Consider the following 17,924-nt stretch of genomic DNA (forward strand, 5'->3'; position numbering starts at 1 on the left):
CTGGCAACGAACTGGACCAGGGGCCAGCCGTACCTACTAGACTGCCAGCAGCAGTCAGCTGACCACAACAGGAGAACCCAGGCAGCCCACATAGGGGGCAACCCTACAGCATACATACAGCTCTGGTGACCAGAGGTGAGTGCACTGCTGGGATGCACAGGACGTCTCCTACAAAAGGCCACTTCTCCAGGGTCAGAAAATGTAACCAACCTGCCAGATACATAAAAATAAAAACAGCAAATTAGGCAAAATGAGGAAACAGAGGAATGGGTTACAAGTGAAGGAACAAGATAAAACCACAGAAGTAGTAAGTGAAATGGAGACAGACAGGCTAGCCAATAAAGGTTCAAGGTAATGATCACAAGGACGATCAAACAGCTCGGGAGAAGAACGGATGAATACAGATACAGAAGTTAGAAGTTTCGAACAAAGAGTTAGAAAATACAGAGAAGAGCCAAACAGATGAATACAATAACTGAACCTAAAAATACAGTAGAAGGAATCAGCAGCAGATTAAACGATAGAGAGGAACAAATTAGTGACCCACAAGACAATAGTGGCAATCACCGAGGTGGAACAGAAAAAAAGAATAAAAAGAAACGAGGACAATTTCAGAGACCTCTGGGACAACATCAAGCATGCTAACATTTGCATTATAGGACTCCCAGGAGGAGGAGGGGAGAGAGAGGGAGGGAGGGAGGGAGGGAGGGAGAGAGAGAGAGAGAGGGAGAGAGAGAGAGGGAGAGAGAGAGAGGCGGAGAACATATCTGGAGACATAGTAGCTAAAAACTTGCTTAACTTGGGAAAGGAAATAGACGTCTACCTTCAAGAAGCACAGGACCAAACCAAAGAGGATCATACCAAGACACATTGTGATTAAAATGGTAAAAATTAAAGATAAAGAGAATATTAAAAGGAAAATGAAACAAGTTATGTACAAGGGAACTCCCATAAGGCTATCAGCTGACTTTTCAGCAGAAACTCTGCATGCCAGAAGGGAGTGGCATAATATATTTAAAATGATGAAAGGGAAAAAACCTACAATGAAGAGCACTCTACCCAGCAAGGCTTTCATTCAGATTTGATGTAGAGATCAAAAGTTACACAGACAAGCAGGGCTTCCCTGGTGGCACAGTGGTTGAGAGTCCGCCTGCCAATGCAGGGCACACAGGTTCGTGCCCCGGTCCGGGAAGATCCCACATGCCACGGAGCGGCTGGGCCCGTGAGCCATGGCCGCTGAGCCTGTGCGTCCAGAGCCTGTGCTCCACCACGGGAGAGGCCACAACAGTGAGGCCCGCGTACCGCCAAAAAAAAAAAAAAAAGTTACACAGACAAGCAAAAGATAAAAAGAGTTCACCACCACCAAACCAACTTTACAAGAAATGTTAAGGGACTTCTCTAAGCAAAAAAGAAAAAGCCACAACTAGAAACATGAAAATTATGAACGGTAAAAGCCGATTGGTAAAGGCAGTACAGTAAAGGTAGTGAATCAACCACATGTAAAGCTAGTAGGAAGGTTAAAAGACAAAAGTAGTAAAATCATCTATATCTGTGATAAGTAGTTAGGGGGATACAAAAAGTTGTAAAATATGATGCCAAAAAAAAGTAAATGTGGGAGGAGGGGAGTAAAAATGCAGGGTTGTTAAAATGTATTTGAAATTAAAAAATCAGCAATGTAATTACATATATACATATAGATTGCTATATATAAACCACATGGTAACCACAAACCAAAAATCTATAATAGATACACACAAAAGAGACAGGAATCCAAACATAACACTAAAGGTAGTCATCAAATCACAAGGGAAGAGAATAAAAGAAACAAAAAAGAACTACAAGAACAGCCCCAAAACAATTAAGAGAATGGCAATAAGTACATACCTATCAATAATTACTTTTAACTGTAAATGGATTAAATGCTCCAATCAAAAGACAGAGTGTTTGAATGGATACAAAAACAATACCTGTATATATGCTGCCTACAAGAGACTGACTTCAGATCTAAAGACACACAGACTGAAAGTGGGGATGGGAAGAGATATTCCATGCAAATGGAAATGAAAAGAAAGCCAGGTAAACAATCCTTATATCAAAGTACTGCACCAGTTTACATAGTGACATGCTAGGCCACAAAACAAGTTTCAGTAAATTTAAGAAAAATGAAATTCATATCAAGCATCTTTTCTGACCACAACGCTATGAAATTAGAAATCAAGAAAAGAACTGCAAAAAAACCCACAAACACTTGGAGTCTAAAACAATATTCTACTAAACTAACAGTGGATCACTGAAGAAAAAAAAATCAAAAAACACCCAGAGACAAATCAAAATGTAACACAGCAATCCAAAAATCTATGGGATGCAGCAAAAGCAGTTATAAAAGGGATGTTTATAGTGATACACGTCTACCTCAGGAAACAAAAATCTCAAACAACCTAGCCTTACACATAAAGGAACTAGAAAAAGAACAAACTAAACCCAAAGTTAGTAGAATAAAAAAAATCAAAGATCAGAGCAGAAATAAATGAAATAGAGACTAAAAAACAATAGAAGAGATCAATGAACCTAAGAGCCAATTCTTTGAAAAGATAAAATTGATAAACCTTTAGCCAAACTCATCAAGAAAGAGGGCCCAAATCAATAAAATCAGAAATGAAAAAGGAGAAGTTACAACCTATAAACAGAAATACAAATGATCATGAGATTACTATGAACAACTGTACACCAATAAAGTGAACAATCTAGAAGCAATTGACAAATTCCTAGAAATGTACACTAAGAATGAACAAAAAATAAAAAATATGAACAGACCAATTACCAGAAATGAAATTAAGTAATAAAAAACTCCCAATAAACAAAAGTCCAGGACCAGATGGCTTCACAAACACTTAGAGAAGAGTTAACACCTGTCCTTCTCAAACTATACCAAAAAATTGCAGAGGAAGGAATGCTTCTGAACTCATTCTGTTAGGCCAGCATCGCCCTGATTCCAAAGCCAGAAAAGATATCACAAGCAAAAAAAATTACAGGCCAGTATCACTGATGAACCTAGATGCAAAAAAATCCTCAACAAAGTATATCAGCAAACTGAATTCAATATTGCATTAAAAGGATCATACATCACGATCAAGTGGGAGTTATCCCAGGGATGCAAGGATGGCTCAACATCTGAAAATCAATACGATACACGTTAACAAACTGAATAAAAATCACATGATCATCTCAACAGATGCATAAAATTCAACATTCATTTATGATTAAAAACTCTCAAAGTGGGTATAGAGGGAACATACTTCAACTTAATAAAGGCCATATATGACAAACCCACAGCTAACATCATACTCAACAGTGAAAAGCTGAAAGCATTTCCTCTAAGATCAAGGATGCCCACTCTAACTACTTTTATTCAACATAGTATTGGAAGTCCTAGCCACAGCAATTAGACAAAAAAAAAATAAAAGGAATCCAGATTGGAAAGGAAGTAGTAAAACTGTCATGTTTACAGAAGACATGATACTATTACTTAGAAAATCCTAAAGATGCCACCAAAAAATAACTACAGCTCATCAATGAATTTGGCAAAGCTGCAGGATACAAGATTAATATACAGAAATCTGAATTTCTATACACTAACAACAAACTATCAAAGAGAAATTAAGAAAACAATCCCATTTATCATTGCATCAAAAAGAATAAAATACCTAGTAATAAACTGACCTAAGGAGGTAAAAAAACTTGTACTTGGAGAACTATAAAACACTGACGAAAGAAACTGAAGACAACTCAAATAGATAGATATATCACATTCATGGATTGGAAGAACGTTATTAAAATAATCAAAATACCCAAGGCAATCTACAGATCAAATGCAAATCCTATCAAGATACCAAGGACATTTTTCATAAAACCAGAAAAAATCTAAAATTTGAGTGGAAACGTGAGAGACCCTGAATAACCAAAGAAATCTTGAGAAAGAAGAACAGAGCTGGAGGTATCACACTTCCTGATTTCAAGATATACTACAGGGATAAAGTGAGAGAGTGGCATGGACATATATATACACTACCAAATGTAAAATCGATAGCTAGTGGGAAGCAGCCGCATAGCACAGGGAGATCAGCCCAGTGCTTTGTGACCACCTAGAGGGGTGCGATAGGGAGGGTGGGAGATCCAAGAGGGAAGAGATATGGGGATATATGTATATGTATAGCTGATTCACTTTGTTATAAAGCAGAAACTAACACACCATTGTAAAGCAATTATAGTCCAATAAAGATGTTAACAACAAAAAAGATATACTACAAAGCTACAGTAAGCAAAACAGTATGGTACTGGCACAAAAACAGACACAGAACAGAGAGTCCAGAAATAAACCCAAGCACTTATGGTCAATCTACGACAAAGGAGGTAAGAATGTACAGTGGGGAAAAGACAGTCTCTTCAGTAAGTGTTGCTGGGAAAATAGAACAGCTACATGTAAAAGAATGAAATGAGAACATTTTCTCACACTATTTACAAAAATAAACTCAAAATGGGTTAAAAACCTAAATGTAAAACCAGAAACCATAAAACTCCTAGAAGAAAATACAGGCATAACATAACATAAAACATAACATAATAAACATAACATAAACATAACATAACATAATATGTTAAACATAATATGTTAAACATAACATAACATAAATTGTAGCATAACATAACTTTAACATAAATTGTGGCAGTATCTTTTGGATCTGTCTCCTAAGGCAAAGGAAACAAAAGCAAAAATAAACAAGAGACCTAATTAAACTTAAAAGCTTTTGCACAACAAAGGAAACTACTGACCAAACAAAAGGCAACCTAAGGAAGGAATGGGAGAAAATATTTGCAAATGATATGACCAGTAAGGGGTTAATATCCAAAATATATAAACAGCTCATACAGCTCAATATCAATAAAACAACCTGATTAAAAATGGGCAGAAGACCTGAATAGACATTTTTCTAAATAAGACATACGGATGGCCAACAGGCACATGAAAAGATTCTCAGTATCGCTAATCCTCAGAGTAATGCAAGTCAAAAACACAATGAGATATCACCTCACAAGTGTCAGAATGACTATCATCAAAAAGATCACAAATAACAAAAGTTGGCAAGCATATAGAGGAAAGGGAACCCTAGAACAGTGTTGGTAGGAATGTAAATTGGTGTAGCCATTGTGGAAAACAGTATGGAGGTTCTTTAAAAACCTAAAAACAGGATACCATATGATCCATTAGTTCCACTCCTGGGTGTATATATGAAGAAAATGAAAACACTAATTTGAAAAGATACATGCACCCCAATCAATGTTTATAGCAGCATTATCAACAATAGCAAAGATACGGAAGCAACCTAAGTATCCATCAATAGATGAATGGATAAAGGTGATATAGTATATATATACAATGGACTGCTACTCAGCCATAAAAAAGAATGAAATGTTGCCATTTGTAACAACATGGATGGATATGGAGGGTAACATGAAGTAAGACAGAGAAAGTCAAATGCTGTATGTTATGACTTATATGTGGAATCTAAACTTAAAAAGAAAACAAATGAATATAACAAAACAGAAAGAGACTCAGATATAGAGAACTAGTAGTTACCAGTGGGGAGAGGGAAGGGAGGAGGGGCAAGATATAGGGAGGGGATTAAGAGGTACCAAAAGTTAATTAATCTTCAAAAACATGATTCTCTTGACTACAGAAAGAAAACAGTGTCTTTAGATTTTAAACTTCAAGCTTTGCTATCATGTTTAGCAACTATGGTTTATGACTTCCTTACAAAATAATGTAAAATTTGCAACACTAAGCAAACCTACCAAGAAACAATTATCCGTAGTTCCCCCACTGGATTTTCATGAGTTATCTACCAAGTTTTATCATTTGTACTTTTCACAAAATGTTAATTTCATATGTGCTTACACTTATATTCTACTTTTTCAATTACCTTTCTTATGTGAAGTTTCTTAGTCTTTAATTTTTTTTCACCTTATATAATCCAATAAAAACTGATATTCCATAAAAAAATTTAAAAATAAATGTTAGCCCGTATGCTTGACACACGTTTCACAAGCACCTCAAACTCTGTGTGTCCCAGACTATCGTTTTCCTATGTTCAGACCCCACCCCTCTGCCCCAGTCCCATTCTCCTCTTATTTCTTTTTTCAGTGAATGGCATTACCTAGAAGTCACCTCCCTCCTTTCCACTTCCAGCTGATCGTGAACACTTGCCCGTTAGTTCTAGAAGCTCTTCCACTGCTCTAATTAAGGTCCTCATCTGCCTGCATGTTCACACTCGTGATTCTCCATACCTGTGGCTGTAGCCAGTCCAATCCTGCTGCCAGTCCTCTGGCCAAACACAAGCTTCCGTGCACCCCTCTCCTGCTTGACATCTGCAGTGGGCCCCACTATCCGACCAATAACATCCCGATCTCCAGTCCACCATCCTCGGAACCAGTGTGGCCGGTTCTCCTGCCTAGGGGTCCCGGAGCAGACCCCCATGGTGTGTGTGGCCCGGGAGCCCTGAGAGGGGGCTGGCCACGTGACCATGCTGCGGTGACCCCCCTCAGGGACAGCCAGCGCTAACTAGGGGCTTCGTGGACTTAAGCTTCCCTAAATAGAGTCCAAGAGAGCCTTCACTTTGATGACCTCAGAACTCTATTGAGGAGTCAGAACACTCATACATACCAAAAAAAAAAAAGCCACGGTATGAATGCCTAGTTGTCCCCTGTGGTACCTGACTGTGGCACCCCAGTTTCCAACTGCAGCTGTCTGGGCACTTGATTCCTGTTGCCGCCACCGTCTGCAGCTCCCAAATATTAAACACTCACTGTGTACCTGGCACCGCGCTGCACCATTTTCACGCACAATTTTATTTAATCCTCACAATGCCTCAGCTTCCAAAGCCGAGTGTGTTCAGCTCTAGAGCATTGCTCTTAACCTCCCTGCTAGGCCGATGTATGCGTTGCTTCGCCTCCATTTTGCTGAGTTCACACTTTCTCAGCTTCCGTCCAGTTATCCCAGTTCCCTGTCTTAGGTGATACCATCACCTTCTGACACCGAGAACCACAGATCAGGAAAGATACCCACCTGCCTCCCAGCCTCCAGGTAGGGAGACGCTGTTTCCTTAACCTAGCTCTTCCTCCCCGCTCCTGTGCACTGCCTGCCTGTGTGCCCGCCAGTGGGGACCTCCCACCACCAGCCTGTCAGCCAATACTTATGACTTCCTGCGAGGGAAATGATGTCGAACGAGGCTCTTGCACAGTGTGGGTCCACCTAGCACTGTGGCAGAGACAGGAAGAGAGCAGCATGCCGCTGGGTCCACAGAGGAAGAACACATCTGACAATCACTCGTGGGTGGGCAGCCAGGCCGTTTCCTAAGTGCTGTTTTTGGTTTTAAAAATAAGTTCTGCTCTTTATGTGCCATTAATCAAAAAATGCTCTCATTTCATAATAGGAAGCCATGATCATCCAATCATGAGGTTTAACGCGAAGGGGTCTTGTTACGTGAACTCATGAATCCGTTTGCAGAGGAAGGAAAAGTAAACCACAAAAGCAGAATTTAACTGATTCTCCTCCCAGGCGGTGACAACCAGCTAAGACGCATGCTACCCTGAGCTGGACTTGCACACACCCATTTCTTTTCTCCTCCGTAAGAGATTGCAACTTTGCATCTTGTAATTGCAGAGGTTCAGTGTTTCCTACGTGGTGAGATCATTGCTGTTTTTTTAAATTTCTTTAATTAAGCGCGCGCACACACACACGCACACACAAGAGACAAGATGATGGAAGACAGGACAAAAAATTCCATCTGTTCCTTAATTACCAGCCTGGAGCAGGATGGTTGTCATTGACACCTTGTCCAGGGCGGGTCTCACAGCGGGGGTCCCACGTGAGGCTGCGTCCTTATGAGGGCTGTGATTTCAGAGCCTCCACCCAGGAGGCGGCAAGCCCGTCTCTTCAGCTACACAAATAAAGATATTTTACACATGAGTTGGGCTTATCTCAAACTCCCCCCCACCAAAGAATTAGGGTAAAGGCCTTGGCCCCGCTCCCCAGGGGGCTGGCCTTGTTCACACTATGTGCTGCCTTGACGTCTGGGTCGCAGGGACGCTGTTCCAAGCCAGCATTAAAATGCTTCCCGTCACCCCCGCCAGCCTCAGCCCCTGCTCCAAACCCTCCCAGCCGGGGCAACACAAGAAAAGCCCCTGGTCGCAGTTTAACTGTCTTGGGTTTTCCTCAGTTCTCTCCCACTGACCTGGTTACCACAGCCCCAGAGCGGGCAGGGCACGCCCCTGTGCTGTCCCTTCTTTCGTCCTAGAAGGTATGCACAATACCCCGCTCACGTCTCAGCTGACAGAAGCTGCTTGTGAGGAAGGGACTGGGGTGGAGGGACAGTGGCCGTGCACCGCATACTCTCCTGTCCTGGTTGCCTTTTATTCCCACGTGCACATAGCCGTTTCCCATTAAAAAGTTTAGTTACAACTATTTTTTTAAAAAGGTGGGCAGGGGATTGAAAGTACATACCTGTGCTCGTTGCCTCTGTCATCCCTGAGCAAGGAAACTGACCCATGTGGACCATGTCCACTCAGACGGACCTTGTTTCAATCATATCAAAAAATCTAGGAAGAGGCTGCAGTAAGGAAGTGGCATTTTCAGACCAACTAGCGGCTGGTCAGAAAGATGGAGCCCCACATGGCCCAGCTGTGAGAGGTCCCCTCCCCAACTGCCAGCAGTCCTATTTCGGCCTCTGCTCTCCATTCTCTGTGTGCAAGGAGATAAGATGCCTCTTGATAGTTTCAGTTCATTGTAAGGACATGGTTTTTGCCCTCCAGGGACCAGTTGGCACCGTGTGAGTGGAAATAGTGCAGGTGCCCAACGTAAGGAATTGGGGTGGGCAAGAGAGGAAGATGGAGAGAGATGGCTTCAGGTCTGGAAGACGGTTGAGAGAAAGTGGCAGCAAAAAGGTGCTCTGGTTTGGACGAAGGAGGTGTGGACAGCTGTGCTGTGGTTGAAGACATCTCACTGCAGGTTCCAGGCAGCAGGAGAGTATGCACACTCACTGCTGACCCCCCAGCCCATCCGGCTGCCCCAAAGCTAGGAGCTGGGGCACAGTCCTGTGGGTTTCAGCAGCAAAGCAGTGCTGGAGCCGAGATGCTGCCAGCCACCTCGCAGGCCTCGGCTTAAAGCTCAGGGCTGGCGGAGGAGGCCTGAGGCTTCCCAAGGGCCAGCTGAAGGCTACTCGTGCCACCCCACTTCCTCGGAACAAAACCAGCCTCTCATTCATGCAGACAGGGCACTCAGTCCAAGCCCTTTCGGTTCCAGCAGAGGCTGCAGTGCTCCGTGGCCCTCGGGGCACCAAGGGGGGCACCTCTAATGGAAGCACTGAAACATGCATCAGTGCCTGCACCCGAGCTGCACCCCTGCACGGCCCCTCGCTGCTCACATCAGCAGCGGCCACTGCGGCCAGCTGGTCTTTGCATCCTCTCCTTCATCCTGAGACCCACCCCTCACCCAACACCGGCAGAGTGAGTTCTGCACCTCGCACTATGTTGGACTCTGTCATCCATCGCCCCCATTTTACGGGCGTGGGGACTGAGGTTAAAGGAACAGGATCCTACCACTAGGAAATGGCAAAGCTGAGCTGAGCACCCTGGGCTCCTGACCCTCAATCCAGTTCCCCTGCCTCTACATGTCTAGGGGATCCCACAAAGGATGCTCAGAAGGACGACAGTTTTAGACACAGATTTCAACCCGTGTCTGCCCTGCTAAATTGCACCTGCTCTGGTGGGGTCAGTTACCACTGGGTTTAGCACCCTTCACGTAATAGGAAACCTGTCAAATACTGGCTGAAACAACCGGATTTTTTGTTTGTTTTAATGTAAAGGAAGTCTGGAGTTAAGTAGGGAAGGGCTTGTGGTACCATCAATGTGCCACAGCTCTGTGTTTTTGCCCCACCATCCTCACCATGCGACTTCCATCCTTGAGGTTGCCTCATGTCCTAAGATGGCTGCTGGAGTTCCAGTCATTCTGTATGTGTTCCAGGCAGGAAGTAAGAGGAACGGTTACCTGACCGTGGAGTAAATCCTCCGTGAATAAAAACCTTTTCTGTAAGCCCTACCTAATGGCTTTGCTTCTATCTCATTGTCCATTCCTCTGCATCAAGACTGGGAAATAAAGTTTTGTTAACACACTCCTGCCTCAAATAAAATTGAGGTTTGGTTAGTAAGGAAGGGGAGGACAGATATGGGTGGTTGGCTGCCACAGAGCTACTCTCAGTAACGAGCTGACTCGTGATAAGGTGAGAGTGAAACCACCTCCAGTGACCCAGCGAGGAGAGCAAATAATTCATAGGACATCTGTGTCTCACTACTGAGATTATAAGGTACTTCATCACATCCTGAATATAAACTTTTAGCAATATCCCCAACATCACCTGGAAATGAAGCCAGACTAACTTAAAAATGAGAAAGCACAGGCAGGTAGCATTCTCTGTAGCTTTTCTTTCTTTAGCAACCCGGGTTAAAGCTCTGACAAGGTACAATCTGAAATCTACAGTCCCTGCCTCCTTGCTATGCAAACTCTGGTCCCCAAGGACCAACATCATCAGGGAGCATATTAGAAATGCAGAACCCCAGGCCCCACCCCTGAGCTACTAAATCAGAATCCGAATTTTAACAGGGGCCCTAGGGGATTGCCATGTATGTAAGTTTTACAAATGGAAGACTTAAAGCACCTGCAATGGGCCTCTGATCTCCTAGAACACTTCTCAGGAAGCATCCTAAGATGCTGAGTGAGACTGTAAGTCACAGTGTCGCCTCTTGGAAGAGAACACACATTTTACCCGTTATCGCTGTGACTCAGTAACACCTAATGTTTACTGAGTGCTTACCACGCGCCAGGCACTGACACGAGGGTACTGTGTGTCCTGCTGCATTCAACGCTCCTAGCAATCCTGTAAGGTGGCTACCATCACTATCATGTTACACAGGAGGACACCGTGCCAAGGTGCCCAGCCAGCAAGCTCCTCAGGGGTGTTAGCTCAGCGGACAGATAAGGGCAGTGTTTCAGGATGAGGGAGAAGCTTGGCATGGTGAAGCACGCTCTAGCCAGGGATGGGAGCCAGGAGGCCTGCGTTCCAAAGGCTTCTCAGCTACCAGTGGGTGACCTGGTACAACCCCCGTCACCACCCAGAACCTCGCTTTTCTCTTCTGAGAACTGGGGAGGGGAGTGTCGACCAGGTGACTGGCACGCCTTCCTCCAGCGGACGCTCAAGTCCAGGTGTGCCTCCCTTCTGATCCCGAAGTCAGTCAGCCTTGGCAGCGGCCAACCCCGACTTTATCCAGATCCACCCGACTGCCACCGGGGCTGGCCAGAGCCCAACTCAGTCTACAGACGCAGTTGTTGGACACCCCAGGGGACGCATACATCTTTCCAAGCTATCAGAGGCGAATACACACAGCTGCTCCAGCCGCCCCCTGCCCCCCCACCAGCCTTCTCACTAGACTCAGGTGCAGGGGAAGGAGCCGGGCAAAGCCCACTTCCCGTCAACTTCCAGAATTAGACTTGATCGGAAATGTTCCCAAGGAAACACCTGGCCATGCCAGACGCTGCTTGCCAAAGCTGCCAGTGGGGCATTCCCACTCTGCCCACCTCATTGCAAAGGGCCGGCCATACCACGCTCAGACCGGCCGGCAGAAACCAGAAATAAGCAGTGAAGGGAGACCACTCAAATGCAGTCCACGATGGAGGGCGCCTGGTACCCCTCCTGGCACCTGTGCAGGGCATGTCCAGTCACCAGGTTTGTCAGATGAAGTGGGAGCTTCTGAGAGTGTCTCCCTGTTCACAGTGGCCCCTGTACAGTGTCCCTTGCTCACCGGCCCTGCGCTGCCATGGACACAGGGAGGCTCCTGGGGGCCATGAGTCTGTCTCCATGGGGATGGATGATCGATCCACAGGCAGCTCCAGACCCAAGATGGACCACAGGCTCTTTCCCATGGATTTAGGAAACGGGGCCAAGAGACTGTCTCCAGAGGCTGGACCTGTACCAGATAAACTTAGGACCTCAGGGTAAGGCATCTTCCACCAGAGCAACCTGGACAGCAGAGAGAGAAACAGCAGACACACAGAGCAGGTCAAAGATAAAGGGGGCCAGAGTCTCTTTAGTCCTGTCCCAGATTCTAGCCCTACCCCCAGTGGGTTCTGAACCTCACCCCCTGTATCCTGTGATCAAGTCTCCTTGAGCAAGCCAGCGCCAGAACAATTCTGTTACTTGTCACCAGAGGAGTGAGGCATTCATGTATTCACCTAATACTCAGGGAGAGCCCAGGCAGGCTGAGATGTCCTTGGCACCGAGGGAAAAGAAAAGAATAAGACATGATCTATACCCTCGAGGGGCTCACAGGCTAGTGTTCAATATAAACAGGTCATTCTAAACCAATGTATTAAATGTGGTAAAAAAAGACACAGAGTACCATGGAAGGAAACAAGCCTAGGGCAGAAGCCAAGGGGCAGAGTCGGGAGGGCTTCCTGGAGGAGGGGATGCTTGAGCTGAATAGAGATAGGAGGATGTAGCCCTGCAGTGGGGAGACAGTGTTCCTGACCAAGATGATACCAGCATGCCCAAAGATGGGTGGGGGACAGCACGGTTTCAGGGAGAAAACACATATGAGGAACTATACTAGGTAAAGCAGAAGCGTGCAAAAGGGACCAAGACACAGCCTGGACGCAAGAAGCCTGCTTTTTAGAGGGAAAGCACATGGAGTTTAATTAAAGTTCGAGACCACCAAACCAAAGACTCCTGAACCATTATGCATGAAACATTACAGAAGCTCAGAAGCAGGAGAAGGCACGTGCGTGCAGCTTGGAAATTAACAAGGGGCAGTTTCAGATAGGCCTTGAAGCCCAGGGCAGATTCAAACAGAGGCAGAGCCTGGCCACAGGCTTGCAAACCACGCTATTCGAAATTGTTCAACATTCCTCAGAGCTCTGTACTTTTTTTTTTCTTTTTTTTTTTGCGGTACGCGGGCCTCTCACTGTTGTGGCCTCTCCCGTTGCGGAGCACAGGCTCCGGACGCGCAGGCTCAGTGGCCATGGCTCACGGGCCCAGCTGCTCCGCGGCATGTGGGATCTTCCCAGACGGGGCACGAACCCGTGTCCCCTGCATCGGCAGGTGGACTCTCAACCACTGCGCCACCAGGGAAGCCCTGTACTTCTTAAAGTGCTTTCACATTAAGCTCACCTGATGCTCACAGCAAGTTGAGGAGTAAGCAATTCCAGTACCTTCCTGAAGGTAATGGGGAAACAGCTGCAGACTGAGTGATCTTGGGTCACAGAACTAACGGGTCAGCGCAGAGGCTCAGACCCTCCCCAGCACCCACGCCTTCCAAGGCTCTCTGTCACTCTTGCATGAATAAGAGAAGGGGACAAAGACCCATGCATTGCAGAGTAACTAACTTTCCTCCAGAGCTTCTGGGCAAGCCCAGGTCACCTCCACCCTGTGTGGCAGCTCAGGAGTGAGAGGTCCTCTTAAAGACTGAGAAAACAAAATACATACCTGTTTAATATGTCTTCCCTGCATGATTACAAGCTCCAACAGGGCAAATACAACTTAGCAATTAAACTCAGTACCTGGGCCATTAATGGGAGTGTGTTCAAATCTATTTCATGATTGAATGAGAATGAAGACGAGAACAAGTGAACCACAGAGTGGAAAGGGGAGAGAGGAGGTGGGGACGCAGGCCTGCCAGGGCATGGACACAGCCTCTGACAGAAGTGAATCATCCAAAGCTCTCCTCACTGCCACCCTCACAAGCCTTCATGGCATTAAGCCCAGAGGGCGGGGGGGGGGGTGCGGGCAGGGAAGAGATGCCAACATTTCCAACAAGTACCCGGTTGCTACTTGGTAAAACTCTAGGGAAAGAAGGGTGACGGGAGACAAGCAGAAAGAGACCAAACAGGAGGGTCAGAGGTTAGCGTGAGCTCCAGCAGGCCCGAGCACCCCTGTATGAGTTCCTAGTAAACGACCAAGTAATCCCTAGGCTTTAGGTGTGATGCTGAGGTCTGAACCCCGATCGCCTGCTGTGCTATTCTGTTGGGGGTTCTGCTCGGTCGGGACAAGCTTCTTGAAGGATTTTTTCCTTGTCCTCTGATCACGTTCTCCAACCCCCCTCTGGGTGGTGGCCCTACAGTGAGACCAGCCCCGAGTGAGGAACTGTCACCTCACCTAGCAAGGAACCGCCCACTCACTTTTTAACCTCCATAGGGCAAGGCTGGCAGACCAAAAAGGAAAGGGAGTGACTGGTGAGGAAGGCAGTGAGGGGCCGGCACCCCAGCCTGCCCTGCAGGCCTCTGGGAAAGTTCCTCCCCCCTCTGTTCACATCGCCCTCCTCCTCCATCCACCCCTCCCCGGCCTCTTCAATCTGGCCTCCTGCCAGGAGCCACGAGCAGTTTCACTTGGCACAGATTCTAAAGGAGAAACAGCTCTTTGTTCCATCCACCAGAGGAAAAGGTCCCCAACTCCTGCTACAAAGACACCTTTTCACCTGTCAAGGCAAAGAAAAGCAGCCTCTAGGCCTTCCAAACCCAGAACACCCAGCTGAAGACAAAAGCTGCTTCTCCTCTGGGACCACTGGAGGATGCAAAAGGCAGAGGCAGAGGCCCTGCCAGCCATCCACACCCCTAACCCCTCCCAGAGGCTGCCTCGGGCTGCAGCGCTGCTCACAGAGGCTGTCACTTAGGCAGGAGATTGGACATAGTCCTGGGCACACGTGCTCTATTTTTACCCTCCCCACCCTCAGAGACTTCACTCCACATTCTGCATTTTCAGGGAGGAAAACTAAACCCCCAGTCACAGTGGGGAGCTGACGACCACAGGGCCCAGGGTGATGCTGCAGCAATTCAAGACGAGGCCGTCTTGTCTCACACCCAGAACAAAAGAGGATGGAGGCCTTTAGAGCTCTTTCCGCACATCGCGGGATTTGAGGGTTGCCCACAGTTTTCAGGCAAACTTTCCATTAACAACAAAAAAAAGCACTTCATGCTAATGAACCCTGACCTCATTTCCTGAAGTGGCCTCACACACACACACAAGCCTGCGTGTGTACAATCTGTCAGTTTGATTTGTCATCAGGCAAAAGCCACACACACACACCCCAACCTTCCCTGCCCTCAGATCTAGAGCTTCTCTCATCTATGTTTAAGGCGACGCTGTAAGAAGGAAGAACTAGAAACTCAACTTAGTAACGTTAAATCCCAGTTTTCCAAGGCAGGGGGAGAACCCCACAATTAGCCACCACAGTTTTGGCCACAACCGAAACCCTGGGTTTCTGCAGTATCCGGACAAAACGTCTCGAATAAAGGGAACGTGGGGCTATTTTCATCAGGAGCTGTGCTTCTCACAGCAGGCAGTGAGCAGAAACATCTTCAAAATACTGCACTCTCAGTAAAATAAAATTCTGATACTGAAATGGAATTGGATCCTCACCTCCTCTGTGTCCCTAGAGTGGGCCTTAAATTCTGCCCAGATGGAGCCCTTTCGTTGTCTAAGGAAAACGCATGATAATCAGATTGACAAAACAAAACAAGACCCAAGACCCACACCCTATAGCAGACAAGGTTTTGCCAAACAGGGTTTGACAGCATATACTGTACTTGCAGAATATTTAATTTTCTATCCCTCAGCAGTAGGGCAATAGTCTTCCGTTTTGGCTCATCTGGACCCTCACCAGAATTTTAAGCGGAACTCCAGCCCCTTCGGCCCCCTCCCCGCCAGGTGCACTCCCTCCCTCTCCCCCCACCTCCCCCCTGCTCTGTGAGGCCTGCCCCTGCTTCTCCCAGTGCCGAGGTGGGAGCCAGCAGTTGGGATTCACTAACAGCACTTGACCTTATAATCTTTACCAAAAAGTTGTGCAAACTTTTATGGTTTGTAACCGTATGTGGCTCATAAATTAGATAGAAGTAAAGCGCTTATGACTTCTGTGAATTTCACATAAACCCCACGTTCACTCACTAGGTAGCGGACAAGTGCAGCAGGAACTCCTCGCGCGCTTTTGCTCACATCTCCTACTGGATTCAAAGTTCTTCGGGGCAGAGGCGATCACTGGATAAATGTAAAGTATTAACTGTAAGCACAGTTTGCTTTAAGAAGTTTTCTTATGAGTGTATTTTTGATTAAAAAAAATTAAATACTCTTGGATATGTTACTTTACACATGGGCCAGCTGGTTTCAACAACTCCGTGTGCTCTGAACTCTCTCTACAGCTATTTTCCACATTAGGCAGGGACTGAACTCTCAAGAGTGAGAGCTCCATAATTCCATGTCTCCTCTTTTTTGGGCAGAGGGATGGGGGCGTGGAGAATCCAACTCACCACTCGGGCTCCTGCAGGTCTGACAGGTGCATGAATCAGTTTCAAACAAAGGGCCCCGTCTCACTCGCCCAGCTCAAAGCCTGCAACTGTTCAACCAATAGTTACCATCAGGGGACGACACGGCCGGGGTGGGGGTGGGGGCATTAGCTATTAACCTGAACCTGCCCTTTCACCCATTCCTATTCCGGGTGGCAGAGTCCTCCCCAGATGCTCACCCAACATTTAACGGCCCATCAAGAAAAAGCATGAGTCCAGCAAAATAAACAAGTCCTCTCTTAGCAGGTAAATTTAGACACATTTTGTTCAGTAATATTTCACTCCAACTGGCACAAAGAGAAAAAAAAATGTAAGGCCTTTATTTAAACCTATTTAGCAAGACAAAGTCTCAGAAAACAGATTTAGATTTCAGAAGATTTAGAAACTCTGCTTAGATTTCAAGAGGTACTGTATCAACAAAAGCCGATTCTGAGTTGTCAACGTAAGGAAGCTGTTTGTCATTCCAGAAATAGACCTTAGAAAGTAACTAGCTTGGTGCTAAGTAGAGAGGAGCAGGGCAAGCTTGGTTACACCCTGCTTCCTGAAGCACCCACCCACCCTGACTCAACTGCTGTACAAGCTGGGAGCTATTTTCAAACAACGCTTTCAAAATGCTGTTCAGAACAAGTTCCTATTGTATAAGCACAGGGGACTATATTCAATAGCCTGTGATCAACCATAACGGAAAGGAATATGAAAAAGAATGTATAACTGAATCATTTTGCTGTACAGAAATTAACACATTGTAAATCACCTATATACCTCAATAAAATAATTTTTTTTAAAATGCTATTCAGAGTTGAACTCTGTAGTTCTGTGTAATCAGAAGATGCCATTCCACAACACAGCGACTCCAGGTATCTTAAATAAATTTTGCTGGGAAAACAATTACACTTTGAGTACCAAAGTGAGAACCCTATTATCAGTTTAGTAGACCATGTCCCAAAAAAGCCCTCTGGGCAGGCCTGGCAGACTGTCCACAATGTCAGGAATGTTCAGGCGGAGTGGACCGGGGTCCCGCAGTGTTTGTGCCATAAGTCGATGGCCTTGCTCACAATCGCATCCGAGCTGTCCTGGGGGATCTGTAAACAAGCAAACCAATCTCTGAAATGTGTTTCCGACTTCAGTATCTCCCTCATTTTCATTCTGGTACAAATCTCATTTCCACTGGAGTTTTCAGCATTTTTCAGAAAGCGATCGCACAGGAGGCTAGTGCCAGGATCTGTTTCATGCGCCACCTGAGGCCGCAGCAAGGAGCAGTTGTGTCATACCGCCTAGGGTCGAATCCTGCACTGCCCACTACTTGTGGACTCCTGGGCATTATCTGAGCTCCCTGGGTTCAGATCCCCGTCTCTAAAATGAGGCAAATGATAGCCGCAATTCACAGGGCTCTTTACCGGGTTACATGACATAATTCACAAAAAATACTTAGCAGTGGCCCTGGCACTGTGAGCCACTAATTATTACAACGATGACAGTTCTCTGATCC

The 17,924-nt window shown here is 46.0% G+C and overlaps 1 protein-coding gene across 14 annotated transcripts in view; it reads right to left on the reverse strand.

The window, feature by feature from the left end:
- TBC1D7 (TBC1 domain family member 7) overlaps positions 1-17,924 on the reverse strand; it is a 47,192-nt gene that overhangs the window by 9,695 nt on the left and 19,573 nt on the right. For 11 of the 14 annotated variants that reach the window (XM_079933688.1, XM_079933685.1, XM_079933687.1 and 8 more), the window contains exons 8-11: positions 16,400-17,517; positions 16,041-16,130; positions 7,857-12,125; positions 119-210 (exon numbers count right to left, since the gene is read on the reverse strand). In XM_079933688.1, coding sequence (XP_079789814.1) covers positions 17,431-17,517 — 87 coding nt within the window. In that variant the 3' untranslated portion in view covers positions 119-210; positions 7,857-12,125; positions 16,041-16,130; positions 16,400-17,430. Of the gene's footprint in view, positions 1-118; positions 211-7,856; positions 12,126-12,243; positions 12,375-16,040; positions 16,131-16,399; positions 17,518-17,924 lie in introns of all 14 variants that reach the window. The other 3 variants (XM_079933689.1, XM_079933691.1, XM_079933695.1) reach the window with 3 other exon arrangements.

The sequence above is a fragment of the Stenella coeruleoalba genome (genome assembly GCF_951394435.1).
Source record: "Stenella coeruleoalba genome assembly, chromosome: 10".
NCBI classification, from domain to species: Eukaryota; Metazoa; Chordata; class Mammalia; order Artiodactyla; family Delphinidae; genus Stenella; species Stenella coeruleoalba.